Below are 17,720 nucleotides of genomic sequence, written 5' to 3' on the forward strand. Positions count from 1 at the left end.
CAGCGTAAGAGGATCTTTAACTGTGAGATATTCCATTTTCAAATTCTCATCAAGATGACGGCGGAGGAATATCATTGCCTTAGCACGGTTTTGGTTTGATGCCTCATTTTTATCTTTGATGGTGTCTTCCAGACCCATCGCATTAAGGTGAATCTCGGCATCAAGAATCCAAGACATATATCTATTACCGGATATATCTAAGGCTACAAATTCACATTTAGTAAGATTTGCCATTAGTAAAGGAAAACGAAGAAATCAATACCTTCGAGGTTTTGAAGTATTTGCTCGAGATAACAGAGTCTCGTGCTGATAACGTGTTATAAAATAAAGCTATGAAGTAAATACACAGAAGAAATATGTAGAGAGAATATGTAGAGAGATATCAGTTTATATTACTTCTGCTCTTTCAACATTGCATCTGTGCATCCTATTTATAGAGAAACAGGACATGAGATATTTTGAGATATTTTGGGATATTTTGGGATATTTTGGATATCCACTATTTGAGATATTTTTGACAAACACAGAATAGTTATACTATTTTTCATGGCAAAATGGTACATAAGTCAGTGTAAAGAGTGAAAATTACAAGGTACTCCATAAGGTAGATTTATAACGGCGGGACAACAATAAACTCAAATAAATTATCAGGTAAATTTAGCAGTCAATAAAGTGTAAAATCATGAACCAGTAAATGTGAGTCATGTTACCGAGCTGTACGTGAGTGAATCAGAACGAACTGAGACAGAGCTCACTCTTAAACCCTAGATTTTCACCATCACTCAAAAACCTCCCCAAAAGCCAACAATGGCGAATCGGAGATGCCTTCAAACCCTAACCCGTCATTTATCATACCTTCTTTCTCCAAACCCATCTCTCAATTCCATTCCCCCTCAAATCCTAACCCCAAAACTACTCAACACATTAACTTCATCTCCAAAATGCCCCCAAACTAGCACTAAAATCTCATCTTTCCGCCGCCATTTCTGCTCGAAACCGCCGAACATTAGCGATGGTGATGATGACGACGATGAAACTGATTTTGATGACGATGACGTGGAGTCGAATAGTGAGCCCAGAAGAGAGTATACTCAAGAGGAGAAAGAACAAGAGGCAGCTGAAATTGGGTATAAGGTGATGGGTCCACTTCAGCGATCCGACCGCGTTTTCAAACCATACGAACCCGTTTTTGCTGTTATTCAGGTTTCTTATTTTAATCCAATGTTCAATGATGCTTCTCTACATTTTTCTGACTAATTATGTAACATTGGTCTCACATTAGCCTGTTTAAATGGCACGGTCAAGTACAAATGTTGTGAAAATGGATATTGAGGATGCTATACTTATTGTGATTAAATGAATTAACTTTACTTTTGTCTGTATGAGGATTGAACAAGTTTTCTTTGTGAATGTAGATTGGTTCCTACCAGTTTAAAGTGAGCAATGGTGATTCCATTTTTACAGAGAAACTGAAGTTCTGTGAAGTCAATGACAAGGTCAGTTTGGTATTCACTCCCTGAATGTTGTGTACAAAGTTGATATCTTTTTCTAATAAATGCTGCTGAGGCAGATGTAGGATTTTAAGTCAGTCCGCGTAGTACAACTGTAAGTATAGTTATTCTTACAAAGAGTTGGTTTAACTGCATATATAGTTCAAGTGGAGGATCCCTCTTCATCATACTACATCCATCCCTAACTGCTAAACATTTGAAAACAAAAACCAGAGGATCAGTTGCGGGTTAAGGCTGTCAAAGGTCTGGCTGAATTTTGATCCTGTTCATCTAATCTCTCTTATTTGTTCAAGTAAGGGAAGATGCATATGTGAACTAATAATTATAGCTTTATGGGCCTCATCCTGGGGATATCTTAGATGATTCAGAATTGATGTAGTATAAAATGGTTATTTTCTCCTGTGTGGTGTGCGAGCTATTGCACAGAAGTTGGGTTTACCTTGTGTGCACCTCAAGGGTAGCGGCTGCGGGTTCCCATGTCGTCAAAAAAAAAAAGAAGTTGTTTTCTTACAGACCCTTTGGCAAGAGTGATAAACAGTATGACCTCTTAGCGACCATAACAGTAGAATACAATATGCATGACCTCCTTGATTCTACTCTTGAGCAAATGTGCTAGATCTCAGTCACTATTTTTTTGTTTGGTATCTTAGTCTGCTACCTTTAGTCTTTTGCTCTTCTACAAAGAGTATTTACTAAAAGAAAGGCTCTTGTTCAATTTTGAAGGGAAATTCGATGGAAAAGTATATCTAACAACATCAATGAAGTGGTGATATCTGCAGGAAAAAAATTAAGATATTTATTTTTAAATGTTCAGAATTTCATAATTCTATTTTTATCATATCTGATGCTTGAAAAAAAGGAGTAACGGCACATTCCAATTTGTTTGTTCGATAATTAATATATTCCCCGTAATTTGTCTAGAATTTTGCTTATTAAAGAAATCTTTTCCATAAAACAATGCGGCTTTCTTCCTTATACAAAAAAAGAAGAAAAAACTGTGCAATTCTTTGGTTATATAAAAAAATGCAACTAAGAAAAAGATCTTGGAAACCTAGCAAATTATTCACTATCGTTGACTTATTCTTTAAATCTTTAGCTTTCTTTTAAAGGTAAAAGATAAATGCATGTTAGAGTTTTCCATATTTATTATACTGATTACAAAGTCTTGTAACCTTTCCTGCAATTCCGAAGATTCATGTTCTATTCTGTGCCAAGCCAGAAGTTCAGTATACCAATATCAGCTAATTAGATTCTTTAAAAGAAGACTCTACATGATGGGAGGGTTCATGTGACTATTTGTTATGATGAAGAAGAATTAAGAAGTTTTTATTATCAAAAGAGGGTAATGTGCATTTTGTTCTAAAGTACAGAAAGAAAAAGGAGACTTGCATTCTATTGTTGAAAATGAACATCTTTTGAGACTAATTCTTGGTTTCTCTTTGAAACTAATTCTTCTGATATCATTCTATAGTAAAGCCAATTTTTTTGGTTTTCCAATTCTATTAGAAATAAACTGCTTACATATTCATGCTTCACAAACAAATCTTATGACTCAGTATTAACAAAAAGAAGTCAAAAACTACCTTATCACAAATAAGTATATGATTCATGTTAACCCTCAGGGGTTGGCCCGGTGGTAATTGGCTTGAGCCTTGGGGTTTGCTCCCTTTCAAGGTCTCAAGTTCGAAACCCACTGGGTGCAAACAATTTCTGAGGGCCATCGGACTGGGGTAAAACCCTGAATTACCCGTGGTGCACTTGCGGGAAACTCCTTGCCGAGGGCCTGTGCACCCCCGGGATTAGTCGGGGCTCAAAGAGACCCGGACACCCGGTGCTTAATCAAAAAAAAAAGTATATGATTCATGTTTTCTTGAGAGTATACTGGTTTTAGTTCAAGCTGAAGTAAAGGTATAAGCTCCACAATGTAGGATCATATTGCCTATGCTACGTTGACCCTGGTGAAGCTTGCTCTGTACTTTTCCTTATCTAATTCTTTAGTTTATGCCTGCCTTCTACTTGTGAGAAAATGCTTGTAAATTGGAATCTCTGTTGGGTGAATACATCTTGTCCAAAAAAAAAAAACTGTTGGTAAATATGGTTTCAGTACTACCTAAGTACTGTTTTACTACATTTGAAATATAAAAGATACAGTTACCACTTACCAGTTTAAAAAAAAAAAAAAAAACTGTTTTTTGAATACATAATTAATCCTGTCATTGTTCTGTGTGCAGTTGATTCTAAACAAGGTTATGCTGTTGGGCTCAAAGACTCAGACAATCATTGGCAGGCCTATATTGCCCGATGCAGCTGTTCATGCTGTTGTTGAGGAGCATGTAAGATAGTTGTCATGACTCTTACCTTTTTTCAGCTTGTTTGCATATTGATTTGTGTTTATACTGTCATTCTCATCTGCCTAAGTCTTGGTGGACACACTTACCCGGTAACGGGTACCTAATAGAATAGTCGAATTGCACGCAAGCGGGCCTGGATACCGTTGTCATTTTTAAAAAAGTATATTGTCATTCTCATGAACTTTGAGAACTTGGATATAGAAATTCCTCAAAACCACTCTTTAATGCTTTAAATTTTGGATAGAAGAAATTCTTATTTGAATGAATTCTCAAAAGATTACTTTAGGATCAGGTGGAGGTTCATGGAGAGGAATGATTCTATTTTCTCCAACTTATTCGTATCTATTTTTCATTTCTGTTGCAAAGGTATCTAGTGAAGGAGGATAGACTAGACACAGGACCTTGAAATGTGTACTTTTCTGGTAACGAGTGCACTTCGTCTTTACTGGTTGCAAGATTGACTTCAGTGTCGAATTTATACTGCTCTACCATCTAAGTTTATGAACAGCAAGAACATACAAAATTTGCAGTAGGTCTTCAGTAGTTGGATTGTTGCTATGTTAAAGGAACTAATAATAGAGGCAATTGTTAACATGAAATAACTATATGACCTGCAATTCGACTGAAGAACCACGGTCTAGATCTTAAACTTATAGCTCAGTTAGTTCTAGTTTCGTTATTGCCCCTTGGGGAACATCCAAAATAGTTGTAACGATCCAGAGAAGATTAGCATGAGCCTACGAATGGATGATACTACAAATCAAGAAATGGTCCAACTCACAGTTTTAGTACCTGTGATTGGGAGGAAAGACCTCTGCCAATCCATCAGCTTTCTGTCCCTTGAGTATTAAAAATATTAAGCAAGCAGCGAAAAATTTCACCTGGAGTCCTTGACTAAGCAATCTTGCATATTTTGCTTGCTTTATTTTGTTTTTGATTTGTTGACAGGTATTGATATGCTTTGGGTAAATTGCATAAGTTGCACTAACTTCCGCCATTTATGGTTAACTGCGATGGTTTTTGTAATATTCAATACATCCGAAGTGGTTTCTGTGATTAACAAAGATCTTCAGGCTCTGAGCTTGGATGTTTGGATGTTTGGATAACTTAGTTCCGTTAAAATAAAATATGTATATGTACAACTTTATCTCAATTCAGATAGATTAAGAAGTTTGATCTGTCCTTATCTTGGTCCAGGCGTTAGATGCCAAAGTACTGATATTCAAGAAGAAGAGACGAAAGAACTATCGACGAACACGAGGGCATCGGCAGGTTATTCATCTGTTCATCGATAAGAAGGTTAAAGAAATATGTTTATTACTTTAACTTGTCATCCTCTTTTCCTTGATTTTTAGGAATTAACAAAGTTGAGGATTACGGATATACAAGGGGTTGAAAAACCTGAAGTGGTACCAATTCTCAAGACAGAGAAGAAGGGTGCAAAGAAGGTCGCAGTAGCAGCTTAAAGATGGTAAGAAGATCAAAGAAAGATGCTTGAGTAGGGGATTTTTGGCATATACAGCTGACACAGCTCAGCGTTTTTATTCTCATTTTCTCTTATAAAATTTGATGTTAGAACTCAGATGCCACATGTGGTCAGATGGTAATCAGGCGTGAGATGGAAGGGAACGAATCTGTTGTAGGCTTAACATAGTCAAAATCTTGAGGATGTGTATTTGGTTATGAGAGCACATAGCTCATAAGGAAAATAATCTTTTCTTGCATAGGAGTATTTCCTACTCTTAATGCAGTGTTGACTTCCTTTCATCTCTTTGCTGGTTTGTCCTTTCCCTATGCAGTAGTCAGGCTATGGCGAAATATAATCAGCTTTGACTGGATCTTTGTTTTCTGCATTGCCTTGTATAATACATTAGCATTATTTAGCTACAAAATTACTTAAATACATGTCCAATATTAGGTTCGGGTCCTGGATATCGGCTAGATTCTGCTTCTTGGACAAAGTTGTTGAAACGCTATTATCTAAAGTACCTGTGTGGGTGAGGAAGAAAGAATGAAAATTGTTATAGTATAGATTTATTTTATTGCAACTTGAAAAGCTTTTTACCACTGCAGCTTAATGAATATGGTAACAAAAATCAGAATAGGTCTATAGTGGAATTAACAGTTAAATTGCCAGGGGTGTGACCTGATCGAGCTAAATTTACTAGCAAGAACTCGAAGTATGTTACAGAGATATATTTTAGATTTGCAGTTTTTGTTGGTTAAACAAAAATTTATTAATTGCAAAACCTTCCTCACCCTCACCCTTGAGAGAGAATTTTCCATATAATAGTTGCATTTGAGACATAAAGTATCGAGTAGATTGCTTTAATCTTTCAAGTTCCAGACTATATTTGTCAAACAGATGTCGCATAATCTAATTTCTGATTGAACAACTTGGATAAACACAAATTAAAACAGTAGTCACCACACACTGTCCCACTTCTTGATAGCAAAAACACAGGTTTGAGTTGACTCCAAAACAAAACTTGAGATTAGGATGAACTCCCTTTCTCTCCACTTTCTGTCACCACCGTGTTATAGTAGTTCATTTTCATTTTTCTTTTACCCCACTTATTCGCTTTGCCCTACCATTTTTTCAAAAGCATCTAATTTTATGCCATGCGATTTTTCATTTTTTTTTTTGTTTGGATAATGGGGGTATTCAAGCTTGTTTGTCCACGTCTCGATTATTATATCGGGCACTTGCTACTTTCAATTAGCTTAGGTATCAAGGAACATTGTCCATCAAAACTTACACAGACGAAAAGAAAATCACCTTGCATTTTTTTTTTAACTACTAAGATGCATGATACGATAAGATTTTTTGTGCGAACTCGCTAAAGAACATCCTTCTAATCTTTGTTATCATATTCCTCTTTAGACACTCAAGCTCCTCTATAACATCTCTCTACACCTCTCTCTTTGCTCATGTTGAGTTGTGTTTCTTTTGGAGCTGATGATTAAGCTTTGGTATATAGCTCCCCCCTTAAAAAACAAAAGTACTTGAAAGTGGACATTGCTTTGTTTATTTGCTTTTTTAACCCTTTTCTTCCTTTAAAAAAAACAGAAACAAGTGGATATCACTAGAATTGCGCACCTATTAACCCAAGTATTATTGATGAACAAATTAAAGCTGGGAAAAGAAATAAGAGGACCTCTCTCAGTGCCCCAACTTGTATTTAAATTTTAAAAAGAAGAAGCTAATAATGGAATCATTTGTGTCATATAAAATAGTCCCTCCCACTCACGACGACTCTGTTAGCCTACCACCCCACTCACAATACTTTCATTTTCATTAACATGTGGAGTGCTTCTACTTTTCCCCCTGGTTTTATTATTATCTCACAATAAAGAGTAGAAGTGTACATGTATTTTACAGAATATAGAACAATGAATATCTTAGTTGGCATGTACAATGTATGACAATAATATGGTTGGGGACTGCTTCCCTTTTAATGGAGCCTATATGGTACAAATCTGAATTAGTCGGATCAGCGAGTGTCGAACAAGATGGTTATAAGAAAAAGTTAATAACTTAGTGCATCAAATTTAGAATAATACTTACTCTGTGGCCATGAAGTTCACCCCTTTTTATCCAATATCTCTATGGGGTAAAAAGGAGTCAGAAAAACTCTTGTTCATTAACAATGAATACGTAATGAAAACTTTATTTTTATATTCTCAAATTTTCACAACCACTAGATAGAAAGATAGAACTCAACTCCCTTAATCCATATCAAACATGCATAGGTAAATTAAAGTGTTCTGATGCTTTAAACATAAAAATACTCTATGACGTTATAGTTATTTTTGTCCTTAAAAGTAAATGTAACACTTTTCAAAATTATGCATAGCTATTCTAAAGGGCCGAGGGACGTAAAAAATCTAAAAAGTATCCAACTTGTCTTGTAACTTTTTTCTTCTAAAATTGCAAAGGATATTAATTTTCTATATAGTTGGATAGATCTGTCCGGACTCCGGAGTATAAAATTTAGTCTTGTCCTCTCAGAATAAGATTGACTTGCATGTCTAGATTCGATGAATAATTTACAGTTATTATAGCTAATCATAAAGGGATCGAGGATTCCTTCATCCAATAATGGCTAACAAAAATTTCCAATTATTTCAATTGGTTCTGCAAAACTTAGGGCTCGTTTGGTACGAGGGATAAAGGATAAATAATCCCGGAATTAAATTTGAGATGAGTTTATTCCACGTTTGGTTCGGATAAAATTGTGATATAACTAATCCCGGGATTAGTTATCCCGGAATTGTCGTATTTTTTATCCCTGTGGGAGCTGGGTGGAATAAATAATCCCGAATAACTAATAATCCTGGGATAACTTGTTTACAACCAACCGACCCCGTGGTGTTTTAAAATCGAACTCTATACTCAAAGCACATACATTTAGATTTTGAATTTTCCCCTGATGTTATATAGTAGTATATCTTTATGATGAGAGTTTGCAAAGGACGTGTTATAGACTTATAGCACAAATATAAACATACAGCAACAAATCAATGAACGACATTTAATTTTTTTTATTGCCCAAAAGACCAAAACTAAACGAAACACAATGAAAATAACAAGCATGCACAATTTCTAAGTGGGGGATATTCCCCCCTTCCCCCGCCGCCCCCTTCACTAATTCATTGCTTTAATTTGTAGCAATAACATTTTATATTAATTTGTTCCACTTTATTTTTATTCCTTCCTTCCTTGAGGTTTCCAACTCGAGTCCTAACAAGATTTGTATTTTATTATGATATATATATATTTGTGAGTGTCCTTTTGAGTTGTGACTTCACTGTATTTAGTTCTATTAGTACTGTTCATTGAAGTGACTGAAGATTGTAGAAGAACTGAAGAAGCAAAAATCTTGATAAATTGACCAGCTTAATTACAAATATATAGAGCACATAGCATGAGCACTTTGTGCCTTTTCTTTCTGAAATAGTAAGAATGAACTTTTTAAATTCTACAACATGACTTCCCACTATAGCTAGGATCAAATTGTTCTTGTTCCACCATATTTGTCCTCCTATTTAATCTCAAGGTCCAAATGGTATTAATTAGCAGTGTTTAATTAATGGTCACAAACTAATCCTAGATTTAGGTATATATATATATATATTCTCATTTCTCGAACTAAGTTAGTCTTTTTAGGTCTTTTCTTCTTGCCAATTAGTAGAGGAAGTAAGATTCCTACTCCACGGCCTTTATTTTCCTCTTTTCATTTCTGGCGTATTCTTTCACTAAATAAGAAAATGTAAAGGTTGATAATAAACTAGTTAATTTATGCTTTTCTAGGTCTATTATTAATTGATGTAAAGTTGCCTATTTATGCTAACCATTATTCTCTGTTGTGTGGATACATTATGCACTTAAGTAACTTTAATTTAGGTTGGAAAAAGGTGTTCAAAGGCAAGTAGTATACGCTTATTTTGGTGTTATTGAAAGTAGTTTGTTTCACAAGATCTACTTTTGGGGTTTGACATGCCAATGATTGTAGAAAATATCTTTCCTGCTGCGTCTTTAATTTGAACCAAGTCAATCTTCCATGCAAGTGTCTCATCTTCTACTTCATATTATAACTGACTTGACTAATCCAAATATATGCAGAATATAGTGGATGCGTTTCACTTGGATTCTTTTATGTGCATTATTAGTGTATAGATTTTTTACATCATGTTAAGTTCACTTACAATTATAGATCTTTTCGTAACAACTTGATCCTATGATGATTTTAAAACAAAAAATAATCTGCTACAACCGATTAATTAGCGTAATAATATAATAAAATTTTACACGATTAGTGCATATAATTCAAATATTTTTTATTTGAACGACATCTTTTCTGAAATTCAAAAAGTGTTTGATTAGTTCAAAGCGCACACACCGCCTAAAAAAAAGTGCAATAGTCGAGTGCTCGATTGGAATTTGAAGACAAAATGTTCTTGTAATGACTAATGAATAATGAGTGATGAGGCCATAAGTCGAACTATATACCAAGGAATAAGGTTATAAAGACTCCCTCTTCACAAATTCATTACCTAAATTAAATTAAGCATCATATTCCGAGAATTATATATGATGCATTTTCTCCACTCTTGTGTACTCTTTTGACATTTCCTATTCAACAACCAAGGCGACGAAATAATAGTACGTATTCGTATCCCACATCGGTGGTTGTGGAGATTTGCCTTCTTATATAATCGGGGACAATTTGCACCTTTGAATTGAATTATGCTCAATGTTCATCTTTTTATTATGGTATCGAAGCTAGACTCTTGCTGATTATATTTGTTATTTTCCCCATGTTGCGACTCATATTATGTTCTCCACCCTCCAATTGCTAGGCTTGAGCTTCCAGAGAGTGTTACTATCCCCATCAGTGGTGAATAATATGACTATTTATCTTCTCATCTCATAAGCGAATTTTAGAGTTGAGCTAGAGCTAAATTCATTTTCTTACAAACATGAAAATTATGTTAAATCTATCTATCTTTTTATTTAGGCTTTTTGGTTGGTGGAAGAATTTGAACAAATAACATAAAAAACTCTAGAATAATGGATGGAGTAAATCAGATTACACACTTTCTTGAAACCCCTTGCACTATTGATGTGCAAGATGTTGTAATTTTATAATTGCACAACGGATTGATACGTTGTACTCCATCTAACAAAAAATAAGGTGTTTAATTATGCCTGCAATTCAGATTCCTGTCTTCTTGAAAATGACTGTCAATTCCTCTAAGATCTAATTCGTGATTGGTGGTCCCTGCGCATGAGAACTAAGTACAAACCTAATGCAAAATACACATACATAAAAAAAATGTGGATTAATTCAAGGGAAAAAAACACAATCATATAAAGTGCTGGACCTTTGAAACCCACCAAAAACCCAAAAAAATAAAATAAAAAATAAGTAAATAAAGAATTATGAAAAGATAGATATGACTTGGCTAGAGTTACTGAAGAGGAAAGACATCCAAAGTTAGGATAATGTCATTTTCACTCCCCAAAAACGTTCCACTTTGTTGAAATGTCTTTCCGACAAAGATTAGTGCATAATACTGTTACCTTTGGACCTAATTCCAAGATTGCACCTTCAAAAAGAATAACCTAATATCTTACTTCAACATAATATATAAACAATGCAAAACCCTAAATCAACCAACTTCCTAATCATTTCGTATTTGGAAAGAGTCGAGAAAGCAAACAATAGTGAATAAATGACTTGTAAAAGTTAAAGAATTCGTTGGCCTCTATGGATTCATCATATATATATATATATATATATCTTGAATCTATCAATAGAATATTCCTATAGATATACAATGTATTGTGTGTCTGAAATTTCTCTCGCATATTCAATAAACCAAAGATTCTAATTTGCATGTGCTCACACATTGCAATAGTTACATACTCAAGTTATACTTTCCTCTTTAATTTAGATCTTCACATGGCCACAGGATGAGTTACTCCTACAATTTTTTCTTTAACTTGTGATCTTCACATAACCACGAGATACATTACTCGTCCAATTCTTTTTTTTTTTTTTTTGAAACAAATCAACTTTACTATGGACTTTGTACGTCACACTTAACCATGAAAAAATTGCACAAATAGGACATCATAAGGGGTGTCTTGAACTTTTGTCATCGGTTACTAAAAAATTTAAAATGACTTATTGCCTATCAAACGTAAGTTCTAGTTATAGTGTGTGCATAAGTTAAATAAGTGTTGTCTTTGAGGTAGGAGATCGGGATATTTCAAGAAGTTACAAATAGTGAAGATATATAGTGTAATGTGTTGCCTATGATGCATAACTTCTTGTATCCCGAATTACTACTTCATATGCAAAGCTGATTTATGCCCATAACTTATATATTGGATGAACAACAAAGGCTATGTTTTAAGTGAGGCCAAGAGTTCAAAAACACCTGTTATAATATGTGAAGTATGTGGTAGGTGAATGATGCGTTTAAGGCAGTTTAAAAGGATTAAGTTCATTCTTTTTATATAATTGAAGATTAAAATTGAAAAAGTGTAAGACGCTATTGCTCGCAACTGGGTCTTGAATATCGGTCTAACATACTTAACCTAAAAGTAAGCTATATCGTGACTTGTGAGATTTAGAAGCGCAATTCTAAGAATTGGAGCAGCCTAGTCTTATCGATTAATATGAGTCAAATAAGAGATTGTAGATCATGAATTGTCCCTTTTGCATGATAGATAGGAAGGAATGCACTTATTAAGCTAGACAAAGGAGGCATGCTAAATTTGTTTCTTTACGAATTAAACAAAAGTTCCGTAAAAGAATATTCTTGGAAGATTCTTCTGACATCGACACATGTAGTTGTTAGAAGCTTGAGGGAAAAAACCTAGGATGTTTTTTTAGTTCCTACATAGTATATAAAGACAACTCTTGTTCTGGTTGATCATGTAATGGAAAGTGTTGTAATCCAACACTAAGTCATAAGTAGCTCTCATCACCAAATTTCTTCAAGTGTGATTAAGTTAACCATGCAAATTACTAGGCAAAAAGGCAAAAGAAAAGGGGCCCGATTGCTTTTAGTTTTTACAATATTGTCTCTTGGTAGTCTTGAACGGAGAGTTGATTTTCCATTAGTTGATAAGACCAGATAAGCTGGATGAAAAATAATCATTTATCTAAGCTTATAAATTATAATACGTACTTTCAATGAAGGATAGATGAAGGTTGAAATATGAATAGAAATGAATGTAGAATCTTAATTTTATGGATTAGGAATTTTTTTGAACCCACAGTTCATTTGACTTTTTTTATTTTGAACATATTATTTGTACCTATCTATCGTGCTTATAACACATACATATATATATATGTATGAGTCAGAATTATTGAATTTAGTTAAATCCGCTCGTTATATTATAAATTCGCGCATGTTCATGTACCTACGAGCGGAGGCATGATTGACTGAGAGTTGAATGATCTAAAACATATTTCGAACTCATTTATAGTATATTGGAAGTTTTCATTGTATTAGCGGAATTTAGCAATCAATATATGCACATAATAAACACATAATTATTTATACGTAATATTTACTCTGCATGAACTTGTCATTAGGTACTCAAAAGAGACACTTGAAGAGAATGACCATTTGTTACTAGGTATCAAACGATAATCTATAAAATTTAGTATGTTACAAATTACGATATATGTTTTGGATACAAATTACGATATGCTTATGTAAGTATAGTTAACTAATTGAAACTTTTAACATTTTGGAGTTAGAATTTGAAACTAACAAAAATAAAAAGAGGTAATAACTTAAGTTTTTAAATTCTACTGCTCCACTGAGTGTGATTATGTGGCCCCTCTGAAGTTCATATTCAAAGTATCATTTAAGTATTTTCTTTATTTTTCTCTAATTTTTGTTGAAGGAACACTTGAGAAAAATCAAGATATTGATAAAATTGTGATAGTACTTGAATATGCAATTAAGCTCTGTTTGATGCGTCAATTTTTTTTTTGTCAATACACACACTTTGAATAGTATAGATGAAATTTAATTAACATAACTATAACATGTCATCACATCCATTATTAAAATCCCACACTTCCATTGACTCGTGTCCTCCAGGAAAAGTTGTTGACCGTTGTCCACCCAACACCCTTTTGTGCTTGCTGAGTTAACACATATGGATGATATTCTAGGAGAATATTCAAGAAGAAAAGGCTAGTATTAGCTATTATTAACGCAAAAAAAATTCTCGAAAACGAAAGAAACAAAAATAAAGCATTTTTCTCTGTGGACTTGGATCTCACTAGCTAGTAGTACATTTAATTTAATTCAATACCAAAAGAACTATGACGACTCACAAGTTTATCCACTGGTGATTATAACAAATTGCCATATGGAAGAAAGAGTTTAAATAGTAGTATACACTATTAGTGTTAATAAATTTTACACTGATAGTATATATTACTTAAACTCTTGAAAACTTCTCATCACGTGACATTTGGATTTGATTTTGGCTTTGGCTTATAAGTTTCTGAAAAATGAAATTGAGGAATTGTGTGTAAAGATTATCTTTTGAGAAATTACGTATTAATTTTAATGTTGTGAACACTTAACAATATTTTTTTTTTTTTGTCTCGTAAAGACATTTTATTTTTTATGAAGAAATTCAAAATTAAGAATAGTTATTCTCAATTTCTATAGCTTTTCCAAAGACTTTCAAACGGCGCGATTTTCCTTGCCATTTATCACACCTTGCTTTAGAAAACCTAATTTTGTTAGATTTATTGGAATATTCGGAAATAAACTTTAGATTATTACTTAACCTATTCTGGAATACTCGGAAATATTGAGTGTGCTACTTTAATGGCGACTATTTTTGTAGTCTCTATGAAGAATTATATTATTGTAGACTTTATTAATCACGAAAACCCTTTCTTGTAGTGCCATTTGTCAAACCTTTTGCATATGAAGACAGATTTCCCACTCTGTTACCAAAGCAATCCTCTTTGATGTCCATTTAAAATGTTTCTTTTATAAGATGGTACAAGATCTTAGTGAATGTGGAGTATAATAAGTTGAAGAATGATAATTATAGAAAACAAACAGACATTAACAGTCGGTCCTTTTCACTACACTCATTCTCAATGACAGAGTCAAGGATGAAAATCATGGATATAGAGAAACCAGATATAGGTGGGACAATTTTCATGTTATTTGGATAAAATCTAAACCGAATATGACTAGTGCATTTATGTCCAGATCTTCTTAATAACTTCAATGAGTTTTTTTGTTTTTTTGGTAAAAGGGAAAACTTCATAAGTTTCTTTGCTTTTTCTCTAACTAGTAAATTCACCCGCGCTTCGCGTGGACGTTACAATAAATCAAATAAGGATAAATAATTATTGTTTTAATTTTTATAATTTTAAAACATATTTTTTACTCTTCCATCAATTTTTCTTCTCTACTCTTGAGTCATAGCAATGTCAATTGTTCTAATTATATTCTCAAAATTGACAATAAATGAAAACACTGAACAAATTAAAAGATAATGTAATTTTAAGCAATGAACCAAAAAAAAAAAAAAAAAAAAAAGGTATATACTCCTCGTGACCGATTGTTTCCATTTCATCTATTTCATTGTGTATTATAAAAAGCATCTTAATTTATGGATTAATTCAAATACTATTATTCTTTTTATGAGAAAGAAACATGCAATTGAAGTTGGTACATACGCTAATATATACATTTGAGTTATTTAGAACGTATATTTTTATGTAAAGTATAATTAATCATATAAAATTTTGACATAGTATTACCTATTATAAATGACCAATTTATTTAAGTTTTAGGTAATTAAGGACTATTCGAGGAGTACTAAAGAAAAAAAGTAAAAGTAAAAGTAAAATTAAATTTAAAAATTGTATAAATTTCATCTTGAAACTACTGATTGCCATTTAAATAAAAACTATTAAATTATTATTAGTTGTACATTGAGAGGATAAATTTAATTAGCAACAAAAGTCCTTTTAGCAACAAAATTGGTCAGATATTTAGAAAATACTACTATATGTTCTCGCTTTCTCAATTTCCTCACATTGCTCACAAAGAGTAGTTGCTTTTGAAAGCATTATAAAGTTGTCCATGTCTTAAAAAGAAATCTAAGCATTTCAACATATATTTTGATTTCAAAAGCTCCCATATACTTTGATAAAATCAAAATTATGTAGTGGTAATTCAACCCAGAATTTTTTGATCTGTCAAAACTATTTAAATTATATTCATAATCAAACTACATACCCATATAAAATACAGGTGGAACACACAATAAAATGAGTTTATTCGAACTAAAAGCCAGCTATTTGAACACAACTTACACTTTTTCAATGAAACTTATAATCTTAGTACTTGAATTGTAATAAAATTAAATATTTGAAATTTTTTTACTCAATCAATCAATTCTTTCTAGAAGAAAGTATAATTACATTCACATTATATTTCAAAAATTAAGACCAAATCTTTTGGTATTTAAATGCTCTAAAAATAATAGCAAAGAAAGCAATAATTAACTAATATCTGCACGATAATAGAATTTTCTTTTCAACATTCTATTTTGAAAATCATAATAAGAAGGAAAAGAAAATAATTAAAGGAGGGCAAATGAAAGCTTGCAAAATCAATTTAACGTCTAATCTTTCAAGATAATGCATCAGATATTCCCAAGATATTGTTGTTTATTGCAATATTCTAGAATGCTTATAGAAGTATTATGTACGACATGACATAAGTAACATTTTGTTCTCAGGAAATATCATATCTCTTAAATGCAAATCCTACCCAACATTTAAAATTTTGGAAGAAGGTAAACGATGAAAAGATCTGCTAAACACTAAAATACGTGGGTTCTTTCCTGCACTTATTAGTAGAATGACAACTCCAGTGCGAAGACTATCATCCAGAGGTGGAACCACAAACACATATACCGATATTAATTTATTATCTATCACAAAAATCTTAATTTGAAGCACAAAGTATTGATAGTAACGAAATGAACTCACGATCACAAGGGAGGTTATGGAATCATTCATCCATCTATTTTCCTCCGGTAGATTACCGATCACTTACGATATGTGCAGACGACTGCAACAAATAAGTTTATTGACACCACCAATCGGCGATCAGAAGTTGATAACTTATTCAAATTTGTGAGCAGCGGCCCAAAGTCAAACGCCATTTTCAGAAACCTCAGTTCACCACAAAACTTATGAAAAATCACAATAAAATTTCCTCCGGAAAAATAAAGACAGAGAAACAAAGAAAAGGCATTTCTAATATAAAATACTAATGAACAAGGAAGAAATAAAAACCAAAAGCAAAAGGAACATAACACATATACAATGCATGGAATGGAATTAAGCCATTTCAATACCTAAATTGTAAGACAAATGAGGTACCTTTTTCATGTGCTAAATTCCTTCAAGTCATATATTAAATAACTAGGCCTACGTTCAATTTGTTCTCATTTTGTGAGATCTATAAGGATTTCTATATGAAACTGTTTCAGAGGAAAGGGAAAGGTGTAATTAAGATAATAAAGAGGTGTGATTAAGAGAATAAAGAGGTATTGTTAAGAAATTTATGAGGGTGACGGTTGGATTTTCTTAATAGATAGCACATTAGTAATTTAAAAATAGAGAAAAAAATTCAAAAAAAGGAGAAAAAAGATAAATGGTTTTCTAGGCCATAGAGAGGTGTCACATCACCTTGTCTATGTTTAACTTTATACTAGTATCCGTACCCGCGCGATGCGCGGGCAATATTTAAAAAAAATAAAAATTCTAATCATTTCAAATTGAGATATCATATCACAATTTGATATGTTTTGTTTGCGTATAATGAATCATATTGCCTTAAAAAAGTTCAACAATTTCCAACACAACCCCCCCCCCCCCCCCCCCCCATCGCTGGAACCAAACCTACAAGACAATGAAGACAACGAATTATATAATTATCAGATAACTTTTATGTTTCATATTTTACTTTATTACATTGTTCTTATTTAAATTATTAATATGAATTTGTATTAGCTTATCATGTGGCTAAGTATACTTATCGAGCGTTACGCTTATTAATATAATTTTTCTTACTCATGAATTTTAATTTTTGAATTTGTATTCTATTGTTTACAAATATTAAATTTTTATATTTATGAATAACATTTTGTGTATTGTTTAATTATTGTATTGCATTCTGAAAATTAATTTAAAAGATAAATAGAATCATCTATCTCTACCCGCACTCCTCCACTTCCACTCTGGTTGTACATTCTTTTCTATTTTATTTT

General features: G+C 32.7%; 1 protein-coding gene and 1 non-coding gene across 2 annotated transcripts; both read left to right on the forward strand.

Annotated features, from left to right (window-relative positions):
* Positions 1-603: 603 nt before the first annotated feature.
* On the forward strand, positions 604-5,794 carry LOC132622796 (large ribosomal subunit protein bL21m). The gene is made up of 5 exons (XM_060337470.1): positions 604-1,203; positions 1,416-1,496; positions 3,743-3,844; positions 5,060-5,134; positions 5,218-5,794. The coding sequence occupies exons 1-5, from the start codon at positions 808-810 to the stop codon at positions 5,326-5,328; spliced, it is 765 nt and encodes a 254-aa protein (XP_060193453.1). The 5' UTR covers positions 604-807; the 3' UTR covers positions 5,329-5,794.
* Positions 4,542-4,649, forward strand: LOC132625299 (U6 spliceosomal RNA). Its single transcript, XR_009576734.1, has one exon. It is a non-coding gene; the product is annotated as a U6 spliceosomal RNA (small nuclear RNA).
* Positions 5,795-17,720: the final 11,926 nt, after the last annotated feature.

Source organism: Lycium barbarum, chromosome 12, assembly GCF_019175385.1.
Source record: "Lycium barbarum isolate Lr01 chromosome 12, ASM1917538v2, whole genome shotgun sequence".
NCBI lineage: Eukaryota > Viridiplantae > Streptophyta > Magnoliopsida > Solanales > Solanaceae > Lycium > Lycium barbarum.

What these genes read in the sequence shown, in the direction of transcription:
- LOC132622796 (XM_060337470.1), top strand. Translation starts at nt 808, where the DNA reads ATGGCGAATCGGAGATGCCTTCAAACCCTAACCCGTCATTTATCATAC. An exon ending in TCTGTGAAGTCAATGACAAG is followed by an intron (nt 1,497 to 3,742) that starts GTCAGTTTGGTA and finishes TTCTGTGTGCAG; the next exon opens with TTGATTCTAAACAAGGTTAT. An exon ending in GAACACGAGGGCATCGGCAG is followed by an intron (nt 5,135 to 5,217) that starts GTTATTCATCTG and finishes CTTGATTTTTAG; the next exon opens with GAATTAACAAAGTTGAGGAT.